This window comes from Ailuropoda melanoleuca, chromosome 11 (genome assembly GCF_002007445.2).
Source record: "Ailuropoda melanoleuca isolate Jingjing chromosome 11, ASM200744v2, whole genome shotgun sequence".
Lineage (NCBI taxonomy): Eukaryota > Metazoa > Chordata > Mammalia > Carnivora > Ursidae > Ailuropoda > Ailuropoda melanoleuca.
In genome coordinates this window covers 18,770,461-18,795,598 of record NC_048228.1, presented here as the reverse complement: position 1 = coordinate 18,795,598, position 25,138 = coordinate 18,770,461, and the positions used below count along the sequence as shown (strand labels likewise).

General features: G+C 35.9%; 1 protein-coding gene across 16 annotated transcripts in view; it reads right to left on the bottom strand.

Moving 5' to 3' along the window:
- CAMK2D (calcium/calmodulin dependent protein kinase II delta) overlaps positions 1 to 25,138 on the bottom strand; it is a 308,625-nt gene that overhangs the window by 208,018 nt on the left and 75,469 nt on the right. For all 16 annotated transcript variants that reach the window (XM_019803409.2, XM_034671311.1, XM_034671307.1 and 13 more), the window contains exon 3: positions 6,223 to 6,282. In XM_019803409.2, the coding sequence (XP_019658968.1) occupies positions 6,223 to 6,282 (60 nt within the window). The remainder of the gene's footprint in view (positions 1 to 6,222; positions 6,283 to 25,138) is intronic.

Here is a 25,138-nt window from a genome sequence, read left to right as displayed (position 1 = left end):
CCTGTTCAGTGTATCTTTATGGAACATGTGGTTCCACATCAGAGTAGACAGGTGTTGCTTATGCTCTCCAAAACTTACAAAGTTTTCTTTTCTTCTATCACTATTTGAAGTTTTTAACTTAATTTTTTTTCCTCTATGTTGGGGAGGGTGGATTTGAAGCAAAAACAACTTCAAAATTCTCCTTGAAAGGGAACATGATTACCAACACATTTTCAATCTTGCTGCTACAAGTCAGGTTCCCTTAAACATCAGTATCTCTTTATAACAGAGGATATCAAGAATTTAGGCTTGGCAACATCATTAAAGAACTGTGACTCTGGATAAGTCATATAGATACAGAAAATTTTAGTTTCCACAGTAAAAAAATGAGAGTTTGTACTAGATAACTATAAGATCTCTGTTACTGAAATACTGTGATTCTCTGATTATATATATGGATTATATAAATGTACGTATGTATATGAATTAAACATAAAAGCTTCTGAAATGTTTTTCCACTGTTGAGTATATATCTCTCAGGAAAAAGCTACCAGACACTAAGAAATGATCAATTAGGTGGTATATGGTATAAGTAATGCCCCTTAATAATTTACCCAACTGTTTATTTACATTAAGTATCTTCCAAAGCTTATTAAGTCCTCACCAAAAAGATAAGATGCACTATCTAGTTCTCCCTAATAATTCTCAGAAGAAAATGGTAATTATTTTCTCTGCTTTACAAAGAGAGAAACTAGACATTAATAAGAAAATGGAATATGCTTCAGCAGTTCACTGAACAGACCCAGTGTCAAAAGCAGAATAAAGTGGGGTTCACTGAGTCTATAGACTTTTCCATTACTATCGTGTCTTTAATTTTCTATTACATCTTACAATAATGTATGAATGTGTTTATGTGTTTTGGGGTAGTGGCTGACAGAGCTGGTAGGAAGGTGATAATCATTAAGATATTATGAATGGTTAACTAATTGAACTAGGGGCCCCAGGGCACTAGTCCAGACTAGATTCTTTTTATTAAGGGCCACACAGGCCTTCCTTTGGCTTCTAGCTACAGGGATTCATTGAGCCATATCACCGAAGGCTTACCTTACAAAGGAGGTATTGATCTTCTACAAATATAAATGTTCCCTTACACCTTCAAAAAACTGTCTTGCTCTTTCTAAAGTCTACACAAAGTGTAAATTCAGGTCTTCAGAGAATGGGATAGCCCAGCCACAAAATTTATCATCCCGCCAACTGAAAAGTTGTCTCAAATATTGATCTCCTTACAAATAAAGAATAAGTGGGTATCGTTTCACTTGAGACCTCAGGTGAATCAGATCAAAGTTGCTGATATTTTCTCTTTTCCTCTCCTGACCCACTGCTTTTCAGATTTATATAGTTGCATTAAATGAGTGTTTTGTCTGATCTCTCTAGTTTCTCTTGTTTTGAGTTATTTGGACTTCACCATAGGTTTCAAAAAATTCCTCAATAATAATGCTTATCAAGATCAAGTACAAAAGCAATAGAAATATAAAATAATTTTGAGAACAATTTGGCTATTACCTCAAGTATTTTATTTCACTACCTTAAAGATATTTTTTCTTCGCTTAGCAGATATGTTAACATATGTTCAAACTATTTGATTTACCACAGATCTGTTTATAACTCAACAGAAAATAAGCCCATTTTATTAAGATAAAGGATGAACATAATAATAAAAATAAGCTAATTAACAGAAGCTTGAGGTAAGATGTTCCTTCCAAATTGTTTCAATACCTTAAGATAAGGTTAGCTGTAATATTTCTAGTTTGGGGCTCAAACAAAATAATCTGGCTAGCTGCTCTGAAGACAGGGCAAAGATGGAGCTGCTTAGGAAATTGCCTGCACTCCCAAATTTGTTGAGCCAAAAAATGCACGGTGCTTTTCATGGACTATGTGGCGTGCACAGAAGTCAGCCTGGATCTACTAAATTCTTACCGAAAAGATGGAGCCAAGGGTAATAAACACTGGATTCTAATGAACTAATGGAGCACTATTATCTCTCATCGTGCTCATGTGACTACAATCCATTTTACACACAGCAGGCAGAACAAATCAGATGATGACACACTCTTGCTTATCATCCTTCCATTGGGTTCCCACTGCACTTAGAATAAAACCTAAAGACTCTAACCTGATTTCCAAAGTCCTACACGGTCAGACATCTACGTATCCTTCTGATCCATGTCAGGTCACTCTCTCTCTCTTTCACTCATGGTAGGCTACATGCTGATCCTCTGACTCTTCCCCTAACAGAGGGAGTTTACTCTGCCTGAAACCCTTTCTCCCTGAGCTTTTTCATGATGGATTCTTATCTTTTAGATAGCAATTTAAATGTGAACTTTGCAGGTATATCTTGCCTGACAAGCCACTCTAATGTAGTGACAAAGATTGTTCCCTTGACCAAAATTAGGCAGGCTCCTTTGAGCCCTCTTTTTGACTGGGCCTTGTCTTGGGCCCTATACTCAACTGGCCTAAGTTAGTCTTAGCAAAGAATCCTACCAAGTCATCCCTCCATCTTTGATATGTGATCACCCTTGACATCTAATCAAGTTCTTCATCCCTCACACTTGATGTCTAAGCCTTTGGCCTTCCTTTAATACAGTAGTTTAGCAAGTTCAGTAAGAATCCCCCTACGTCTGATATCTCCTCTCAGCAATTTTCAATTCACTGACCCCTCATTCTGCTTCTTGGCTAGAAATCCCTAGTTGTCTTTGCTATATTTGGAATTGAGCTCAGCTCTTTCTCCTAATGCAATAATATTGAATAAAATCTATCTATTGACTTAAATGAGTGTCTGATTATGTTTGTCTTTGATAGTAGCCACCCAATCCCCTGGTGTCAATTTACACTATTTTAATTCCCTGCATAGAACTAATCTCTATGACATTATACTGATGGTCATTTGTTTATGGCCTATCTTCTTACACTATGGTGTGACCTTTGGGAAAGCAGATACATTGCTTCTCTTGATTACCACTTCATCACCAGTGTGTTGGGCCTTAGAACACGGCTGGCAATGACCACAACACTAAATAAATTTTGTTAAGTAAAATAATTTTAAAAATTATGTTTTCATGGTTTACTTAAATGGGTATGAAAATGTGTAGAAGAGAATGCTGAAGTTATCATACACATAAAATTTATCAACAAAAGGTAGAAATGAATACAACAAATATGAAAAGTCATTTCCTTTGGTTTCTTCTTCAGACATGACTGTGTTTTCCAAACTTTCCACTGTGTTTTACTTTGAAAATTAGAAAAACATTAAAAAAACACTAAAGAAAAAAAAGAGTGGTTTATGAATTACCAATTTTAGTTGGTTTATGTGTTTCTTCAAGAGAAACCTTTTACTTGCAAGTTCTCAGATTATCGATTTTGTGCCAAGAAGAAGGCACATAAAAAATAAAAAAGTAACAAGCAAAATTTCACAGGAGGAAAAATTGTCAAAAGTAGTATTTCCTTCCTTCAAGTTTTAAAACCTGCCAGATTTTAAGATAACCTAGCAAATAACAGAATGGAGGAAAGGGAAGAAGAGGTAAGAGTTTCATGCTGGATATCACTTTATCTATTTCAGGAGAATCAGGACTAAATGTTGTTTTCCCTGAGTAAACTGAACCAGTAGTGAGCAAGGACAAGTGCTCTATGTGAAACCGTTAACCGAGTGCAACAAACTCAAGAGGAATAGCAGCACTCTGCTTATGGCACTGTTCGCCCCTACTCTCCAGGATAATCTCAGATACCCATCATGGCGTCTGTCTTTAAAACATTCCTTTGTTCACTGCTGCTTAGTATTTTTTGACTATTACTGTTGGTATTTAATCATTTCTCTTTGTATAAGTAAATACAACACTGTCAAATTGCATAACAAGATTCATTAAGATAATCAATTAAGATAAGGTAGTATGAAAAATAACTTATCCACATTTCTCCAATTAGAAAAAAAGTTTTGATGGACTCGACTGGGCAAACTCTTGCTTCAGGGTTTTTACACAAGCTGTTTGCTCCCTCTATCTGTTGATGCTTTTTTTTTTTCTTTCCCCAGAGAGCCAAATGACTTACTTCCTCCTGTTTTTTAGGTCTTGATTCCAATTTCATTCTCAATTAAGTCATCCTGACCAACTATCTGAAATCATAATCCTCCAACATAACCAATTTCCATTCCCTACTCTTTTCCCCCTAAGTACTTGTCACAATATAACATTCTATACTTTGTTTACTGTCTGTCTACCTCAAAAATGCAATGTACGTGAGGGCAGGTATAATGGTCTGTTGTATTTCTACTGTATTCCCAGAAAATTAGTTTGTTGAGTGAATGAATAATATGAGTAATTTGCCACTGTTATGATATTTGAAAGTGTGTCTTATAAGTTTAATCTATTTATGATTCCCATCTTATAGTACAGGACCACTAAAAAATCTCTCTTGTGCTTAGAAATGGATCTCAGAATCCAAGGATCTGGAATTTCTATAGTTCGTTTTGTACTCCTGAAATCTTGAAAGATGGAAGAAAACCTCAAGTGAGGCGACCAGGAAGCCACGGCATTGGTTGCTATGGACCACTGAAAAAAATTATATGTAGTGTCAGAGTGTGTTGATGGTGCTATGTCAAAAAACTTTAGAACTTTTCCCAGTGTACAAATTCCCCTTTGTTAGTAAGGTTATTCTGCATGGGGTTTCAAAATGAAAATTGTTCTTGTTTTAGTTTGAGTGTCTGACTTTGGTCTCCTAGAGGAAATGAGGACAACCAGTTTCATTATCTACAAAAACTGAGTTTCACAGAAAGACCTTGATTAAAAACAAAACAAATAACAACTCTTATTCACAAGAATAACAAAGCAAATCAAACAAAAATTTCATTTGTCTTAAACCTGAGCAGGAACAGTGCTCTTTGAACCGTAGAGGGTCATATTGTGTAATTTCTTATCGGCTGAATTGTGTCTCTCCAAAATTGTGTCTCAACCCTGGGACCTCAGAAAGTGACTGTATTTGAAGATAAGGTCTTTGAAAGGGAATTTAAGTTAAAATGAGGTCATCAGGGTGGACCCTAATACAATATGATGGTGCTCTTATAAGAAGAAAAAATTACAACAGAGACAAGACCATGTGAAGACACAGGGAGAAGACATCTATCTACAACCCAAGGAGAGAGGCCTCAGAAGAAACAAACCCTAACACCTTGATCTCAGACTTCTTGCTTACAGAATTATGAGAAAATAAATTTCTCTGTTAAAGCCATCTAATCTGTTGTACACTGTTATGCCAACCCTGGCAAAATAAGCTAGCCAACCAAGAAATGCCAAAGACTGTCATCAGGGCAAAACACTTATCAAGAGGTAGATTTACATTTTAGAGTTCTCTCTTCAACCAGAAGGTTCATATTAGACAACTGCTGGTTTGTTAATGCTTCAGATTTACTCGGTAGTGTCCACTGATTCATTTAAGAACCTAAGAAGCATGCAGGATACTGGAAACTTCAAGTCAGGAATACAAACTGAACCGTCCCATTCACAAAAGTAGAAGAACCATAAACCTTCTCCGGGAATGATTTTGCAATTCTACTGCATTATCTCACTCCCTCTCTCACAACTTTTACATCACAAATAATTTGGCTGACAATAAAACTCACAGAGCCGGGGAAGTGACATTTATCTAAAATAATCAAAACTATGTCACAGAATCATGTTCTTGTTCTTTTTGTTGTTTTTCTTGTTCTTTTTCTTTCCTTTGGTTCTTCTATTTTTCTTATATTCATCAATTTTTTATTTTGTACATCATGTTATTTCATAATTCATTAGGGATAATACTGTAAAATAGTTTTACTAGTTTCTGGAAGAAAATCAATTATTATAGGAAAATTCCTACAGGATAGGTAAAAAGTAATTTAGCTGACTAAAATAATGACATAAATTCTTTTCAAACTGTAGTAGCAGCAGCTGAACAACCCTTGAAGACACATAAAAGCACTATTCAATTAATAATACTTTATATTATTTTTAAGGTATTAATATATTAACTGCTACCTTTTGAAAAATGTTTCAAAAACTTTGAAGAATCAAATGTAACCAAAACCAAAAATTAGGAACTTATTTCTTAAAAGTTACAAATAGTCTAGATTACTAAAGTAACATTTTTACTGTGGTTAAAAAATACATAACATAAACTTTAATTAACATTTAAAATACATTGAAAAGATGTCCTTACCAATATTGGGGTGCTTCAAAAGACGGCAGATTCTAGCTTCTCTTTCCAGTTTCTGATGATCTGTTTTAAAAAATAAATCATAAGTCTTAGCAAAAAAGATTAAAAGACAATAAATAGCATATCAAAATGACATAAAGCCTTTACATTTATGTATCTTTTGATCTCTTTTTAGAAAGTGCTAATTTCTTGTATTAACAGTTATAGTTATCTGTAAAAAAGAAGTTGAAAAGAATAAAGCCACACTTTTTTATTTGCAATTAGGTGAACATAATATAGTTTAACAATCTAATTTTCTTTCTTTTTCATTGGCTTGACACTTGATACAGTGAGATACAGAATATAGCTGAATTTAGACAGGGCCGAGAAAACAGTGAAATTGTCACAAAACAATAGTATTCTTTCTTTACCTTAAGTATATATTATTACAACAACTGTAAATAACCCAATATACACATACACATTTAATCAGAGGATGCCTATCTGGAATTTGAAATACCATGGAAACAGTGCTAAGTAGGGTTACAATTTGGCCCTAATGAAGAAATATTTCCTGTCTAGTCCTATTTTCTATCAACCACACTTCATGCAATCATTGGTCCAACTTCCCAGGTTTATGATGCTCTTTCTTATATCAGAGACTTCCAAAAGTCCCAAATTCCTTGCTCATCTTCCCCCTTCTACGTTTCCCTAATCATTTCTTTGAAGGGGCATGACCACTGTAAACTTGCATTTTAAGAACTATCTGATACTCTTCTTTGGTTTCTTTGTGCTAGTTCATAAGCATATATTTAGAACCAAAATCACTGGCCAAAGCACAAAATTAATGGTAAAAAGAAAGAATAATAGAGCAGAAACACACCTTGCCAATAAGGACAGCACTGCAGAGTGGTCATTAGTTGAGAGCCTTATGTAGATATCTGACTTAAACTTTACAATAGCCTTCTCAGAATAGACAATACCATATCCTTATTTTAAAAAATATAAAAACTAAGGCATAAAGAGGTTAAGTGATTAGTGGCATCTACCAAATCAGCTTTCATTAGCTAGAGTCATAAAATAGCCTTAAAAGGAAAAGAGGAACACTTAACATAACTACCAACACAAAGTCTATACCAATGGTCCTCCAACTCTGTGGTCTCAGAGCCTCATAACACTCTTAAAAATTATGAAGGACCCCAACGAGTTTTATTCATATGGTTTAGATCTATTCATGCTTACTCTATGAGAAGTAAAACTAAGAAAAATGTTAAATATATATTAATTCATTTAAAAACAATAATGAACCCATTATATTAACATAAGTTATTGCATTTAATTTTTAAACTTTTTATTTGGAAATAACTAAAACAGAAAATCTGAAGAACAGTACTAAAAACACTTTATATAACAGATTTCTCAGATACATCTATTATTAACTTTTTAGCCATTTAAAAAAATCATTTATGTTCTATGTATGTGTACATGTCTGCGTATGTGTATATGTATACACATTTAATTAACACATGAATATATATATACAAATATGTGTTTTTATTTATACCTAAACTAATTTTCTTCTGAACTATTTGAAGTTAAGTTACAAACATGAAGGCCCTTTTTTACCCCTAAAATTTCAGTGTGTTACCTTAAAATTGTGAGACTCTCTTATAATCATTGTGTAGTTATCAACTTCAGCAAATGCCACAGTAATACAATACTTTACCATCCATGTTCTAATTCTGTCTATTTAACCCAATGACGCCCTTTCTAGGATTTTCGCCTTCTAACACCGGATCCAGCCTAGGGTCAGATGTGGCACTTAGTTGTCATCTCTCTTTAGTTGCCTTTAATCTGGAATATTTCCACAGTTTTTGTTCTTTATGACCTGACAATTTTGAAGAATATCACGTCTATCTTTTAAAAAGAATGACTCTCATTTTGCTATTGTCACATGTTTGCTCATGATTTCATTTAGGCTATACATTCTCAGCTAGAACACCAACCTTCTCCAGCTGTCACATATGGACGTATACATTGTCCACCTTCTTCTCAAAAATGGTAACTTTGATCACCAGGTCAAGGTCTGTTGAATTTCTCTGCTAAATATTATTCTTTTTTTATTTTTCCTTTGTCACTAATAAATATGTGGTGAGACTTTTTATGGCCAGTAAAACATTCTGGTCTTCATCAAAATTTTCCTGTAGATTTTGCATTCAGTGATGATTCCTACCTGAACCAGTCTTTACTATGATAGTAGCAAAATGCTGATTTTTTAACTCCAGCACAGTAACATTTTTATGAAAAATACTGTTATTTTTTTTTAAAGTCAATGACACTTTAATAAGAATTAAGGACAAATAGTAGCTACACTTACGGTAATTATGCTGTACACCTGAAACTTCTGTAACACTGTGTCAACTATACTCAAAAAATGATTTTGAAATGAAAAATTAAAAAGAGTAGCACAGTTTTACATCTTTGCCAAAACTCTCTGATGTCTGGATTAATAGCAGACAGCTGTATTCTCATGTCTGCTTCTATATTCAATCTACTGTACTATGTTGTTTTGGTTGAAGTATATCAACAAAATCTGACCGCACAAAGATACATAGTTGGAAAAGAAAGAGTACTGTCACAGCCTTTTCAGATAATTGTGGGTATTGTTCTTTAATATCATCCCAAAACTCAACAAGTGATAGTTTTTTAAAGGTTAGTTGCCATGTGAAATCTGAAACCTTATCAATGTACTTTATGAACCATATCAATAAAGTCATGAACTTTAAATCAAATTAATTCTCAACATGAATATAATAAATTTTCTAATAAAATAAAATTTTACTCTGCTACATTAAAATTCATTGCTCTTTCTTGTACTTCTTTTACACCCAGGCATAATTTTATAACAAGATGCACCATTTGGAAAATATTGGTTTAGTATGTTACATAGTTCTTCCAAACACAGACACATTTCATTATATACTATCATAAAACAATATCACCACTAATATCACCAGAACAATCTTTAAATTTGGTAATTCATCATGTTCTTATGGGCAAATACAAGTTTTCCAAAATTCTAATTTTTGTTTGAAAGCTTGAACTGTATTATTGGCAATAAATGCTGTCAGTTGTTTTCCTTTAAGCGACAGGCTCACTTTGTTCATTTTGAGAAAATGTCTTTCAATAACCTAAATCTGAATAACCATAGCTAGTTTTTCAGTTGTAATTTCAAGTAAAAATGGTATCCCATGAAAGAGTATCTAGTTCAACTTCCAACTCAAACAACTGCAAGTTACTTTTCCTTGAGACAACCACTGTACCTCAGTATGGAACAAAAGTGCTTTACGCGTTCTTCTCATTTAATCATGTAGAATGTTGCAAAGATATGTGATCAAAGATCAAGATTTAATAACGATAATAATTCTACTGGTTCATCATGTGAAACCCTCAGTGAAGTAAGGTCTTTTTAGTCTCTAAGTGCATGGTGCTAAAAAATACAGATGAATAGTATAGTTCCATGCCACTGTCTTGATTCATGCAAAGGTCCCAGCAATTATACCCACTATTTCTTTTGCATCTAGGTATAAACGTCAACACACGTACACACACACAGAAAGCACATAATGTCTTAGATTTACTATGAAAATAATTTTGACCTTGTAGGTTCTTTAAGAGGGTTTCAGGGGACTCCTGGGTCTACAGGCCACACCTTTGAGAACCACTGGTATATTCCACAAAAAAAAAAAAAAAAAAAAAAAAACCCGNGTGTCATATAATACTTATTTTTAGCAATTTTGAAAAAAATTTTTAAACATGTATAGTGTTATTTTTTAAGTAATCTCTATACTCAATATGGATATATAGTGTTATTTGTAACTCAAATAGAAATAGTGATTTAAAGAACCAGCACAGCATTGGATTGGATCTAACAGTGTATGCATTATATCTGGATTACCAAATATAAAGACAGATACTCTCCAGCCTTACCATTGTCTAAAACTACAAGTGCCTCAAATAAATGTAAAATGTAAATTCTTCAAACTCCCGATCTCTTTAACAAGTTCTCATTCTTAAGATAAGCTACTTCTAGAATATTCTCATTTAGAAATATACAAGTAGGGGTGTTTGGGTGGCTCGGTCGGTTAGGCATCTGCCTTCAGCTCAGGTCATGATCCCAGGGTCCTGAGATCAAACCCCATGTCAGGCTCTCTGCTCAGCAGTGAGCCTGTTTCTCCCTCTCTCTCTGCCTGCTGCTCCCCCCACTTGTGCTCTGTCAAATAAATAAATAAAATCTTTAAAAAAAAAAAATTTACAAGTAAACACAAAAGGTTAAACCCAGTTTGAAACAACATCTAATACTACCTTAAATCCTGCAAAGTGTCCTATGTAAAACACAGGCTTATAGAAATTATAATTTTGTTGTGAACAGGGATATGCAAATACATATGCTATACCATGTGATATATATATTATGTATAATTATTTAATATGCGTATACATCATCTGATACCTATTTAATTATATTAAATAAAAACAAGATGACAAAAGATCTTTTTTTTAAAGATCTTTACTAACAATATATGGTATAGAGCTTTAGCTATATAGATAAACATAATTACAGAATTTTATATAGCCTATTCTTATGGGTTGAACTGTGTCTTATAAAATTCATATGTTTAGTTCCTAAATCTTACTAGCTCAGAATGAGTATGTATGGTGATCCAGGGTCTTTAAAGGGGCAATTAAGTTAAAATGAGGTCGTTAGGGTAAGCCCAACTTCAATATGACTGGCGTTCTTGTAAAAAGAGGCATTAAGAACAGACACACCTTGAGGGAAGATCACATGAAGACAGAGGGAGAAGACATCTACAAGCCAAGGTGAGAGCCCTTAGAAAAAAACCAACCTGTTGAAACTTTGCTCTTGGACTTCTTGCCTCCAGAATTTGCTAAGAAATTTCTGTTGTTTAACCTCTCATATGTGTTACTTTGTTGTGGCAGCCCCAGCTAACAACTACACCAAAGTATTAGTTTTCCACTGCTATATAACAAATAGCCACAACTCTGGAAGCTTAAAATAACACACATTTATAATCTCAGTTTCTGTGGGTCAGGGACCTGGGCATAGTTTAACTGAGCCCTTTGTTTTAGGGCCTCTCAAAAGGCTGCAATGAATATATCAGCTAGGGTTGGGGTCTCATCTAAGGACTAGGGAAGGATCTGCTTCCAAGCCCGTATGGTTGGTGGCAGTACTCAGTTCCTCAAAAGCTGTTGAGCTGAGGGTCTTGGTTCCTAGCCAGCTCCTGGCTAGTGGTTGCCCTCACTTCCTTGTTATGTGTCAACATGGCAACTTGCTTCATCAAAGCCACTCCGGTAAAGAATCTGCTACCAGAACGGAAGGCACCATCTTATCTAGCCTAATCACAGAAGTGATATCCCATCATATTTGTCATATTAGATTGGCTAGAAGCAAGTCCCTAAGATGGCCCACTTTTAAGGGGAGGTAAGTATACAAGGGCAGGAATACCAGTAAGCAAAGATCACTGGGGCCATCTTCGAGGTTGCCTGCCACATCTGACTTTATAATAGCGCTGATGTTTTCATGAGCTTTCACTTCACTTACTTTTTCTTCCATACAATCACAGAACTTAGTGATCTCCTGTGACTCCTAAGGCATTCTTCACTCTCCTCCTGGGGCACATTCTGACATTCCAAACCCAATGACTGAACTAAAATTTTCATTAGAACAAGAATTTAGCAATAATTGGAATGCTTCACGTTCAACATCAAGTTTACAGCTTTCCTTTAGAGGGAGCAGACAGGTGAGGAGTGCCTATTAATACCAAAAGCACATTTCTGTATTTATCCTTCTAAACAGATAATTTTTACATTTAAAATTTCCTTTACTTTTATTTCAGTCAGCAACAAAAATCATGCATCCCTACCTCATCATTCCCAGCTCTCACAACTATAATGGTAAGAGGCAAAGACAGATTATAAAAGGCAAGACACCCATAATACTGTTTATCACCATCTAAAGATTTTCTTTTATTCTCCACACACCCTGCACATCCTGCAGCTACTGTAGAATCAGACTCATTTATCATTTAATATTTATTAAAGTATTCAAACTATAATAGTTTGACTTTTTTCTTCCTTTGAATGTCAAGCGCACACAGTTATATGAATAAAAATATAACCCTTCAGGCTGTAATATTGTCAGGTCTGAAAAGATACATGCTGTTAGCAATGGATGGTTGAAGATCTACCCTGCAAACAATGCCGTAAAGGAATATATCATCATTCAGTTTTGACATGGTATCAGTAGGGAATAGTATTACCCAGTACAAAGAACTCAGCATTTCAAAAGTTTCTGAGAATTTTGAGATAATGCAGTCACCTCTTCCCAGCTTTAAGATACTTTTAGATACTTTTTAAATTTAATAAGGTATTTATTTCAAATGAGGAGATAACTGTGATTTCAAGCCTAATGAAGTAAATCCTTCACTCCTGTTCCAAATCAAATTTTAGTCTTTATGGAGAGTAAGTCTGATCACAAATGGAAATTAAAGGGCTAGCCCTGACTCACTTTCACAGAGCAATAGGAGTACCACTAAAGCTACATAAAGCAACAACTTATTTATCCAGCCAACATCAGCCGATGAACTTTCATCAAGTAAATTTCAAAAGTAACTACCTCCCTTACCCCAAATGACAAACAACTTAAAATATTAACTTACTGGGGGGAAATCTAAGAATTATTGCTTTCTTAAATGACATATAAAATAATTTAACCTTTTTTGACACCATACGGTCATTATTATTATCATTACTACTCTGCTGTAATTCAGTGAAGCTCTCAGAGGCTACCAAGGTGTGAAAGCCCACAGGGTATTTCCCTGTGTTCAGTCTGCCCCATGCCCCTCAAAGTGGAATCACCTTGTCAGCACAGTCAATGTCAAGGGATGGTTTGGGCAGGAGGAGGGTAACTATCATAATTGGTCACTTACCACTTTCCCTCCAAACACACACGAGTGTAAACATACAACCTAAGGAAGACATGGATTTGCCACACCCAAGAGGGTTCAATTCTTCCAGTTCCACCTCATCACAGACAGATTCCCACCCATAAAATTATCTTATATAGCAGTTACACAGGAGTCACCCCTCACATCCATGAAAATAGAATGCTTAAAATCCAGCTCCATCATTAATGTTTGTTCTGTTGACCTTTGGCTTGCCAGCGTAAACTGCTACCTTCCCTGCTCCTACCTCTTTGGTTGTTCCTTGGCCAGTGCACCAGTTTGAGATCAATGCCTTAGCTCTATCTATTTTGAGGGCAGGTTAATCCTGCTTTTCTGGCTTCTCCACTACAACCAACACAACTCGATTCTTAACTCGTCACATTTGTTTGGTTTCTAAGAAACTACACTCTCAAGTAAGAGACAGCCCCGCTCCCCATCTAGAACCACACCTGCCTGGCTGTCCATTTTCAGAAGAGGGAAGATTAAACAAAATGGACCTAAACTTCTTTAAGTTTTGTATTGTTGCATCTCTTTATTATACCTTTTCTATTTCTTCATGTGTTTTTTACTGTCAGCTCTTACTGCTGTATCTTCAGTACATAAAACAATTTCAAGTACACATAACAGGCATTAAATAAATCTTTGTCAAATGAATACATGAGTTAATGACAACTGCCCTTTCCTTGTTTCATAACTGCTAGGAACTAAGAACAGAGGAAAACAAGGATATGAAAATATAAAATAATTACAAATAACCTGGCAGTGAGAACCTGAAGAAACCTTTTCTGAACAAAAGGTACAATCTTTAGTGCATGAATTCTGGAGCACTATAATGTGGCTACTCAGAGGCCTTATTCCTAAAGATTTTTTGAATTACATTCTGAATACATTTTTCTTGTTAGACAAATTACTTCAAGCTAAATGAGGCAATCCTTTGGTAGGAATATAGATTCTGTCCACTTAAGTAGGTCACATTTAAAACCACACTGTAAGTTAGAAAGAGCTATTTGAAGGGGTCACTTCATTACAAAGCCTGAGTATGATGTATATGGATTTAAAGCTATCATATTCATTTAACAAAGGTTTTTTAAATTCATAATTAAATGTTATCTTTCATTGTATCCTTTTATTTTAAAGTAGGCTTAATCCATATCATAAATTTGATTTTTTTTTTTAACTATTTGACCTAGATTCTTTCTGACATTAGGTACTGGTCACTTCCCATCACTTTGCCCACTAACATCCTGGATACATCAGTAAGATTCTATAACTATATAGGATGATGTTCTTCCTTTCATGGTAAGGTAGAATTAGATATATGTGCTAAAAGTCCATATATCTTAACTTATGAGTGAAACCTTTTGAATAGCTTTTTTTTTCTGTGTGGGAAGGTCATGCAAATGTTAAGTTCTGAATTATGATGTCAGTCAAATTTTCATTCTATATGGACCAGAAACCATGGTTTATGATTTCTACAGAAAGCTTTTTTCTCCCTGACTTTTTAAAACATTCATCACATGGGAGATAAAGCAGGCCTCTCCTTCATTTTTCCTTCTTTCTGCAGTTTCACCTGTGGAGGAAGATGGAATTGCCCACAGATGCCAGAGAAATAAAAGGCCTGTAATGAAAGCTCCTGATTTTGTAGGAGTAGACACAGAGACAACCCAGAGGGATGGAAAGACCTCAGCCTCCAGAGTAAAAGAGACAAGAGTTGCTATCTGGTTCTACCACTTACAACTAGCTGGGTATCAAAGTTCCTTGACTGCTCAAAAGATTCATCTATAAAATGAGCATAAATATCTAGCACCAGGCAGCATATCTGGGACAAAATAGGTACTCAATAGATTATGGTATCATCATCATTATTTTTATTTTTACTAGAAATCTATAACTCTAAAAAAATGAAATTCCTAACAAATGCTATTCTTTCCATCAAGTTTTAATGATTTTATATGTACTCTAATATACTATGAAAATAATTTTTCCATAAAATCATATGATTATGCTATTTAGGCCATTTGTTGTTAATTGAAACAGTGGGAGAACCTGTTATCTACAGTCAGAAAGAGACAAATTAATACAGTAAAATACGGACAAAAACTCATAGTTATTCAGTGTTATGGTGTATTCTAAACATCTCAAAAAACAAATAAGAATACAGGAAAAAAAGTGAGTGTAAAATTTTCAAACAAATTAAGCTGACTAGTTTTATATCCAAACTATATATTTTTTATTCATTCATTTCACACATCCAAAATGAATGGTGCCTGAGAAATAATTTATCATATGACATTATTTCAGAGAGTTACTGGATAATATATTTAGCCTATTTTCTACGGATGTAAAGGAATAAACAGTGAAATGTGATGGTACCACTTTTAAGCTGTCCTGCAGGAGAAATATTTTCCTTCTTCCACTACAACAGTAACATTCTTTTTTTTTTTTTTTTTAAGATTTTTTTTATTTGAAAGAGAGAGAGCGTGCGCATGCGCACAAGAGCTGGGGGGAGGGGCAAAAAGAGAGGGAGAAGTAGATTCCCCACTGAGCAGGGAGCCCAACCCAGAGCTAGATCCCAGGACCCTGAGATCATAACCTGAGCCAAAGGCAGATGCTTAACCAACTGAGCCACCCAGGTGCCCCACAACAATGACATTCATTCAGAGACATGACATTATATCTGTTATGAAAATAATGCTTTACACAAAATTATGAAATGCAAGACAAAATATCTTATAAGACTTTTGTTGAGTAGCAACTTAAACAAGCATACAATATGTATAGGCCTCTCAGAACTACAAATAGTGAACATTAATTTATATAAAATGCTTTTATATAAATGTTTAATATCTGGTTATACAGAATATATAGAATATCTACATACCTACCAAGAAAGTAACAAGGGATGGGAATACTCTGTTCTGACACACTAGAAGTCTTAGGAAAATCTCCTAGTAAGCCTCTCATTAGTTCTAGGTGATGGGCTAAGAGAATCTGAATTGAGCTTTTATCCCCTGAGAGGAAGAGGGAGTGTAACTGTGTAGCATTTAGGCACAGGGCAGAGAATGTTGTAAAGACTCTTGCTGGAGTATAGATACCTTCCAGATGATAAAGGGAGGAGATGGACAGGAAGCCCTGCTTACGCCCCTTTAGTACTAGGTGACGTCAGCCTGCTCTCCTCTTAGTAAGTTCAAAGCCTCTCATGGTGTTGCTATCCTCCTCTTATGGGGGGTGCCTCTGCCTGCCTGTGTGTCCCTCATTTTGCTAACATGGTGGCATCACTCATTACATGTTCTAAGGCAGGGAACTTGTACTGTGAGGCTCACCAAAGGATTCTGTCAGGAGAAACAAATCAGAAGCAAAAGAACAGGATAGTGGTACCCAGAAAAGACAGGTAGCTAGGACAAGTCTCTGCAGCAAGTCACGGTCAAGGCATGTTCACAGGAGGAGAGCAAACTTCCCTACATGACATTTAGAACACAAGGTGTCAGACTGAGAGTTCACACAGAACAGACAGATGTCTCAATAGTATGATTTTAAGCTGTTTTGGCTCAAGTGACTGTTGATATCATAAAAAAACAAACTTTTCTTTTTTTTAAAGCAGGCTCCATACCCAATGTGGGGCTTAAACTTATGACCTGAGTTTTACTGACTGAGCCAACCAAGCACCCCAAAACAAAACTTCATATAAACCAAGTATGAGGATATTCATTGATGCATATTAATAATTAAAGATATTTCAATTTATATCTTTATTTTAATAGTATGTCAATAATTCATATGGCATTTTAAAAAATTATTCTGATCATATTCTTTTTTTTTTTTTAAGATTTTATTTTTATTTATGTGACAGAGACAGCCAGCGAGAGAGGGAACACAGCAGGGGGAGTGGGAGAGGAAGAAGCAGGCTCCCAGCGGAGGAGCCCGATGTGGGGCTTGATCCCGGAACACCGGGATCACGCCCTGAGCCGAAGGCAGACGCTTAACGACTGCGCTACCCAGGCGCCCCTCTGATCATATTCTTATAGAAGGGTAATGAGATGAATTTTGTATCTCATTCTGCCCTCAGTCTCTAGAATTTGGTCTATATAGTACTCTCTCCTAAGTGTAATTTTACTTGTGCTTTTGGAAGAATTTAGCTGCACAATTCCATTCTCATGTTTAGGCATAACAGAGCTAAGTCATTTAATACATTCTGTATTAAAATCTTTTAAACTTACTACCTAGAGACTACAAGGACCCAGAACGGAAACAAGGCATAGTGAAGATAAATACAATCCATTCTTTAACATTTTTCAGTGGCCCAGATGACTTTTGTAGGCAGTTGCACAGTAACACAAGAGAGCATTTACTGTAGGGATTTCACAAAAATATTTTTTTCTTACTGTGGTAAACATATTTTGCTATTCTTAAATCTTTTTCTACTAATCAAATACAATTTATTCAAAACATGAAAAGGAGAAAATATATAGTTTTCCACAGGACATTTTTCCTAATGTAGTTTAATATTAATAAATTAAAAACAAGGATAAAAAATAACTTTGGATAACAATTTAAAGATTTTATTTACTTATTTGAGAGACAGGAAGAGATAGCAAGTGAACATGAGCAGGATGGGGCGGGGGGTGGGGGGCAAAGCAGACAAGCAGATTCTGTGCTGAGTGCAGAGCCCTACACGGGGCTTGATCTCACAACCCTGAGATCATGACCTGAGCTGAAATCAAGAGTTAGACGCTCAACTGACTGAGCCACTGAGGCACCCCTGGATAACACTTTAGAAGAATAAAAGAAAGAAAGGAGAGATACATGAACTTTTATGATTCCTTTAAGCATCTGGAACATTCAGTTATACACTTTTCTGTTAACAAGTTTCCCTAAGAGGTAACTTTGAAGCTAACAAATCTTAAACTTCAGCCCCCTAAGAGGATCTTACCTATATGATCTCCTACAGTTTGAGATAAACAAGAATGGCTTCCTATTTAAATTGGACTCAAAGGCAGGAGATTTTGTCTGGCTAGCTGCCCTGGAGCTACAAAGCAAAGTAGGCTCTGTTGTGAGCAGGCTGAACTTCCACCACTGGCAAGGTAAAGATGCACATTCCCATGAGCCAGATTTGGCCCCGAGGAGGGAGAGATTGTCTTACAACGGACAATCCCCACAAGAACTACATGGAGAGCCAATGTGACTCAAAAGAGGAGTAGAATGGCAGAAGCCCAGGAGCTGGAAAGGCAGCTAAAAACATGGCCATCCAGACAGGGGAAACACGGCCATCATTAGCAAAATTGTCACCAGTGGTCCCTAAAAAGAACTGTTCAAAAACTCACAAAAATGTCCCATGAGATCAGTAATCACACATCTCTCAAGACAGTACCAGTACAGATTAGAAATGTACCAGTGAAATCAAACACACACAGCTCCTTATAGCTTTGTCCTGACGGCCACCAACAGCAACCAGGGAATGGGAGAGGAATTGAGGTGACAAAGTGTGGGTACTACACCTTTCTCTGGTCCCTGGAGTGTCTCAAGTGTGAAACAGGCCTGACTTGGCAGAGGAGAGAAATTTCAAATGATATTACACTGGTCAGGACTTTTTAATTTCTGAAATGAGACTGTTGCTGTGACTCAAAGGAAGTGCAAAGCTCGAGATCTGACCAAGACTTCTTCCAGGGCAGGAGTGAATAGGTACAGTGAATTTGAGGGAGCTGAGGAGACGGGGTTTCAGTGGGGTGCAAATGATCTGATTATAGTGTTTTCATATAATAGAGGTTACAAATATTTTTCTTAAGAAATCTAAAACCATTTAGAATCTGGATTTGCTGAATATTGTTATTTCTTTCACATTGCATTCTTCCGCTCAGAGTTCCCATGTTCAATTTCCGTTGGAAGCAGAGCTATAAAAAATAGTAGATTACATTAGAATACCTGTGAAATATGTTTGTGTACTTTCCAATCACCTAAAAACTTTCTAGATAACTTATAGTTTAGAGTGTATCATCTTATTCTATCTGATCTTGAAGTTACAATGCGTCTGAAATGCAGGTCAGAATTCCCCAGACTTAAGAGAGTGTCATTCTTAATTCATCATTCTAGATGTCATCCTTCATCATTCATTGGTAATGAGTATTTATCTTTTGCTTAGAATTCTCTATCTCAAGTAAGTGCTGTATCATTTAGAAGACATATTTGCCACTGGCATGGTATTACAAACTAGGCCAGCTCTGAAGCAAAAGCTTTTTGCAACCCTGCTTGGCCCGATGTTTATAGTTTATAAGGATGCATATTAAATGTCACCCAAATTGACTTTGGTTCTTTCTAAACTCTAAAAGAGGAAGATGCTTGCCTCTCTGTGGAAAACGTTAAAGCATCAACGAAAACTCTGTCCTGGACTGACATGTGAAATTGACTTCTACTTCCGTTATAATGAACAGACCCACTGCCCAGCTGCTATCTGTCTACTGTCTGCAGAGCGACACTGAAAGAAAAATCTGATTTGTGTCAATCCACAGATATTAGGAGAGTCAAAACAAGACTCCCTCACAGCTGGAAAGGGGTCAGGGGAACCCCTGGGAGTTGATCGTTTTTTTTCTGTATCACAGTTAAAAGAAATCAATGGCTACTTTCCCCACATACTGGCCAAAATACAAGGAAAATATAATAAAATGCCAGCAGCGCTAGGGAGAAACCCATACCATTTGTTCCTTAAAACATGAGACTGTAGGAATTCTGCCAAGTGACCTGGAAATACCGGACTGTGACCAGAGGCCTTTGAAGAGAGCATTCTGCATTAGCTTCTCGCAACAGAATCAAATACGCAGCTATAGTCCACCCGTGCATATTCCATCCTTGACAAGTCATCTATCTCCTACATAATATTTTTTTCCTTTTCACATAGTCTTATTCCTGACTTATTTGCCCAGTTCCCTTATTTACCTTCTTTCACCCTGATATTTTTTCTAAAAATCTTATTGTAAAAATGATAGATTTCAACTAGGAATTATATGCACATATATGACATATTTCAGCTAAAATAAATCTCATTTAAAACACCACTACCAAGATATACCATTATTTACATCTTGATCCATGTCCTGACAGTTGTTTTGCATATTTATAACACACTACTTCTGATTTTAAAATCATAGTTTATATGCTTTTGTAAACTACTTGAATCTCTCAAGCAATCGCTTAGTAAAGACAGACTGCTGGCTGGCTGGCTGGCTGGCTGGCTAAACAACTGAATTGACAAAAGCTTACAAACTAGAATTTGGGGAGGCAGGAAGATCCTTACCAGATAAAACATACCCTAATCATACCAGATGCCCCTCCATGCAATTTTTGTCAAAAGGATGTGACTAATTGGCTCCTCAAAACATTTGCATAAATGGTAAAGTTCCCAGGGAATCAGAGGAATTATTCTAGTTAAAAATTTCACTTTTGGGAGAAAAAACAAGACTAATACGTAAATAATGGACATGTAAATGTAATTGTAGTCACAGAGGTAAAAATCTCATGTAAAATTTATAAAATTTGCAGCCTTGTATGAAAGTAAAAACAAAATCTTCCATCTAAAATAGCTGTACTGTTTACTTCATTCACAATTTATTATTATGCTTTACTCATCAACATCTCAAATATGTCTTTGGGTAAGCCAAGAAGATCGACATAGGCTCTACAGAAGTGATTAAGACACAATTCCTGTCATCTTGGAATTTGCAACCCAAATGAGGAGACTCCTTTAGCTCTGATTTTTATGTCCATATACTGCCCAAAATACAAGGAAAATATGGAAAAGAGATCACTCACAATCCAGGCTATCTCTATCATACAAACCATTCAAATCTTAGGAAATTTTTATTTGGCTTTAGTGGGTCTCCTTCCCCTATCCATTCCCTGCACCCCAACCATTCAATCTACTTTGCTAATTAAAGATGCGGCGCCTAGCCAATCTTCATCGGCAGCCTGCCAACATGTTAGGCTACTTCAACAAAGGGATAACTCGTCCACACAGGGCTTCTCAGTTCCTTGACCGCTTTGTCTCCAGTGATCTGGAGATTACTTCTGGCCCATTTCAGTCACCACTCTTGTAGTCATTCCTGGAAACTTGGTCATCCTCCTCCAGAGTCAGGAAGTTAAAAACCCATATCCAACCACCAACTGTTCATTTTGCAAATGGTGTGTTCAGAGTCTTCTAGTTAACTCTTTTCAACCATCAGGACCACTAATCTACTGACTCCTCCACTTCTCCCAATCTGTAAGTCCTCTCCATTATTCACTTTCCTCCCCATCCCTATGGACCCTCACCTCCAGCCATTTAAGTCCCTCAAATGTGCCATGAATTCTCCACCTTAGAACCTTTGTGCATGCCATCCCCACTGCTTGAATACTCACTCATCCTTTCCTTGTCTAATTTATACCTATTCATTCTTCATATTCTAAAACAAGTTCTTCTCTTTAAGGAAGTCATTTCTAACAGGCTCAAATACTATATTATTGGCTCTCATACATAGTACAAATTCCACTTCTTGTTACTTGCCACATTTGTGATTTTTTTATTCAGTTGTAGGATTTTTTTTTTAAATGATTATCTCAATAAACTATAAGGTCTGGGCAGCAGAATCTAATGTGGTTTTTTTGTTGTTGTTCATCATTTTATATCTTATACCTAAGACAATGCCTGACACAGCAAAGAAACAATAAGTATTTATTAATAAATGTGTAAGTAAACAGGGAAAAGGTGGTATAAACAAGAAAGCAGGAGTAAAAAAAAAAACGGAGACTACTCTTGATGTAACTCAGTTTACTTCCTTCTTCAGTGGTCACAAATATATGAGGATAATCTGGTTAATCAATCAAGAGTTTTCTGTAAGAATCAGACAAGACAAAAAGTATCTGAATAAGGCAGCCCCATGTCAGCATTGGCCACTGGATGAAAACTGAGCCTGGATTCTAGAAAATTCAGTGCTTGTTGGAGTGACAAAGTGATCACCCATTAGATGATCAGAAAGGTAAAAATCAAGTTTATATTATATATATAATATATATCAACATATAACATGATATGATATAATTAAAATCTGAACTACAGGCCTTGAGTGAAGTAATCAGTCAAGTAAAAACAGCCCCATGTATACAGAAAAAAAAAAAAAAGTGGCTTTTCCTGGTGGCAAAATAAGTACAAACCTAAAGGGGATATCATACTAATGTTATGTAGGAAATCTGCATACATACCATAGAAGAGTATCTAGTAGCACCTTGACTCAAGCTTCAAAGATCAACCAAAGCTGTTTATTTTTTAAACAGTTGTGAAACAAATGGCCATGAAAGTAAAGATTTAGTTTTTTATTTACTTATTTTTGACAACAAAGATTTTAAAAGCTGGAGTAAAATTTCAAACAAATAGATTATTTTATACTTTGATAGTTCTGGTCAGCTGAAAATCAGGTTACCTGGGGGTTAAATGAAAGAACCACTTTTTGTACGAATTGTCATTAGAAGTCTTTGTAAGCTATGTTAATGCAAATGCCCTGTTTAATAAAAAAAAAACAGTCCTATGAAGGAGCTACTCTAATGTGACAGACTGAGCCCCACAGCAGGAAGAACTCAAGCAAAGGAGGCAGCTGGATCCGGGTGCTCTGCAGCAGGTGGGACCTTACTCAGTATCAGTCTCCTTGGTCATAAGATGTGAAATCATAGCACCCATAGGACACTTCCAGGACTCCAAACCCTTCTAGGCATCCTTAACTCTTCATGACATACTGGGCTAGACTGAGATCTCTTCCATTTCTGTGATTCTATATTTGGTTCTGGAATTCTTAAAGTCTAGGTGGACGCAAAGCACATCTAACCCAAGGGCATTTCCCCAGTCTGATATTCTAAAAAAAAAAAATTTATTTAGATATAAAACACAAACAAGCATATGGGACTGCATATGCCATAAGTATATTGTGCAACGATCTTTCAGAAAATGCACATACCAGCACCCACATGAAGAAACAGAATATGACCAGTACCCAAAACCCTTTGTGCTTCCAGCCCAATCTCCCACACCAGAGTAGCCACTATCCTGACTCCTAACAATATAGTTTAGCTTGTGCTTGTACTTAACATGAAAAAAAAAATAATACAATGTGTACTATGCCTTGGTTTTATTTGATCCCTAGAACACGTTCCATTCACGGAGTACTGCTCTAAGGGTCTGGTGTACCAATATCATCAAGAGATGAAAATTTGTTCAAATGAATGCGGTAGATGAAAAAACAAATTAGTATGAAAAGTTGTTACTGCTAAAGAGCTAATTAAACTTACAAAGGCTTAGTGTAACTGACATATTTACTTTATGACCACAACATAAACAAAGAGTGGGTAAAATCAAAAGTAGTTTAAAGTTTAGTAACACCCACATGTCAGAATTTAGTCTCTTATTCTCTTTTTTACTAATACATGCTGTTTTTTAAATGCCTTCCCCTCCCAAGCCCCTTTACTTCTCCTTTACTCTTCTCTAGATGCCAGCCATACAGGCCAGTTTCTGTTCTTCTGGGCTAAAATAAAATCAACAATAACATGTAAAAGAAAACAGAAAAATACTAAGTTATATCCCTAAATCATGGATAGGGAGAAATTAAATTTTCAAAAAGTCACATAATTGAGTTTGGAGAGCTCTCATTTCAAAATCCAAAAAAATTTAAGCCAAATATCTAAATGCAAATTCAAAATCAAAGCACAAACAAGGAAACATCAGCCCTCCATTACAATATAAAATTTAATTTCTTAGAAATACTCAGCATACATTCTTTATAAGGATATCAAGCTCACAGTAGCTATCAAATTTACTAGTATTTTAGGACAAAGATAACCAAATCCAAACCATTAGGAAGGAATAAAGAAAACAAGAAAGAAGAAGGGGAAGGATGGCTTCTGTTAACACAATGATGTATTTGAAGACCAGCTAAAAAATACTTTGAAGTACACATCTCTAATGCCTACTGGGAAGAGGTGTAAGATTTGATGTACTGATGTTTCTTTCCAAAGACTGATACAAGTCAACTAAACACAAAGATTAAGGTAGATTTACTTAGGAATTAAAGTGGTAATAAAAATTTTTAAACTTATTATAAATGCCACTATGAGAACTAAGAACTTTACCTGTCAAAGTCTCCATGTCCAATGGAAAAATCCTATGCAATTGTTCTATAGTAAAATTCTGTCACAACCTAATGGTGACTGAACTTTTCCTTCTTGAGTGAGCTTTGTTTTAATATGAAAATATTATTTCCAAATTAATAAACTACAGAATACGGCACAAGCCTATTACAGAGAAATTTGTTCATTTCCGGCTTAAGGAACTCCTTTCTACTAGTCCCATTTGCTTATTATGTTTAAATTCTTATAACTGATCAGGTTCTGTGGAGGCAGAAATTACGACAGTATGGGGTGCAAGATATTTACAGGAATCAACACTTGTAAAAGAATGGGGAAGAAAGAAAGGTCAGGTGGAGTGTGAACGTGAACCGTGATGCAAGTCCAACAATGCTTTGACCAACTGCACCTTGGAATAGCCATCTTTCTGCAGCTGAAGCTGACTCTGTTAGAGGCTCTGCTGACTACCTGCCCCACACCTGGCCATCAAGGCATTCCTTACAGAGGATTTGAATGGCCTATCTCAGTGTCTGCCACAGTTCTTTAATGGCACATGAGCTTAAAAAATCGTTTAATAGGTCGGAGAAGCTAGGTGGGCCAGGAGAAGCAAACACATTTATAAATTAGAGTTACTCTAGGGTAAGTTCCCATTAGGAGTCATCTGGCTTGGGGTGCCTGGGTGTCTCAGTTAAGCGTCTGACTCTTGATTTCAGCTCAAGTCATGATCTCAGGGTCATGAGACTGAGCCCCACTGGGCTGGCTCCATGCTGGGCATGGAACCT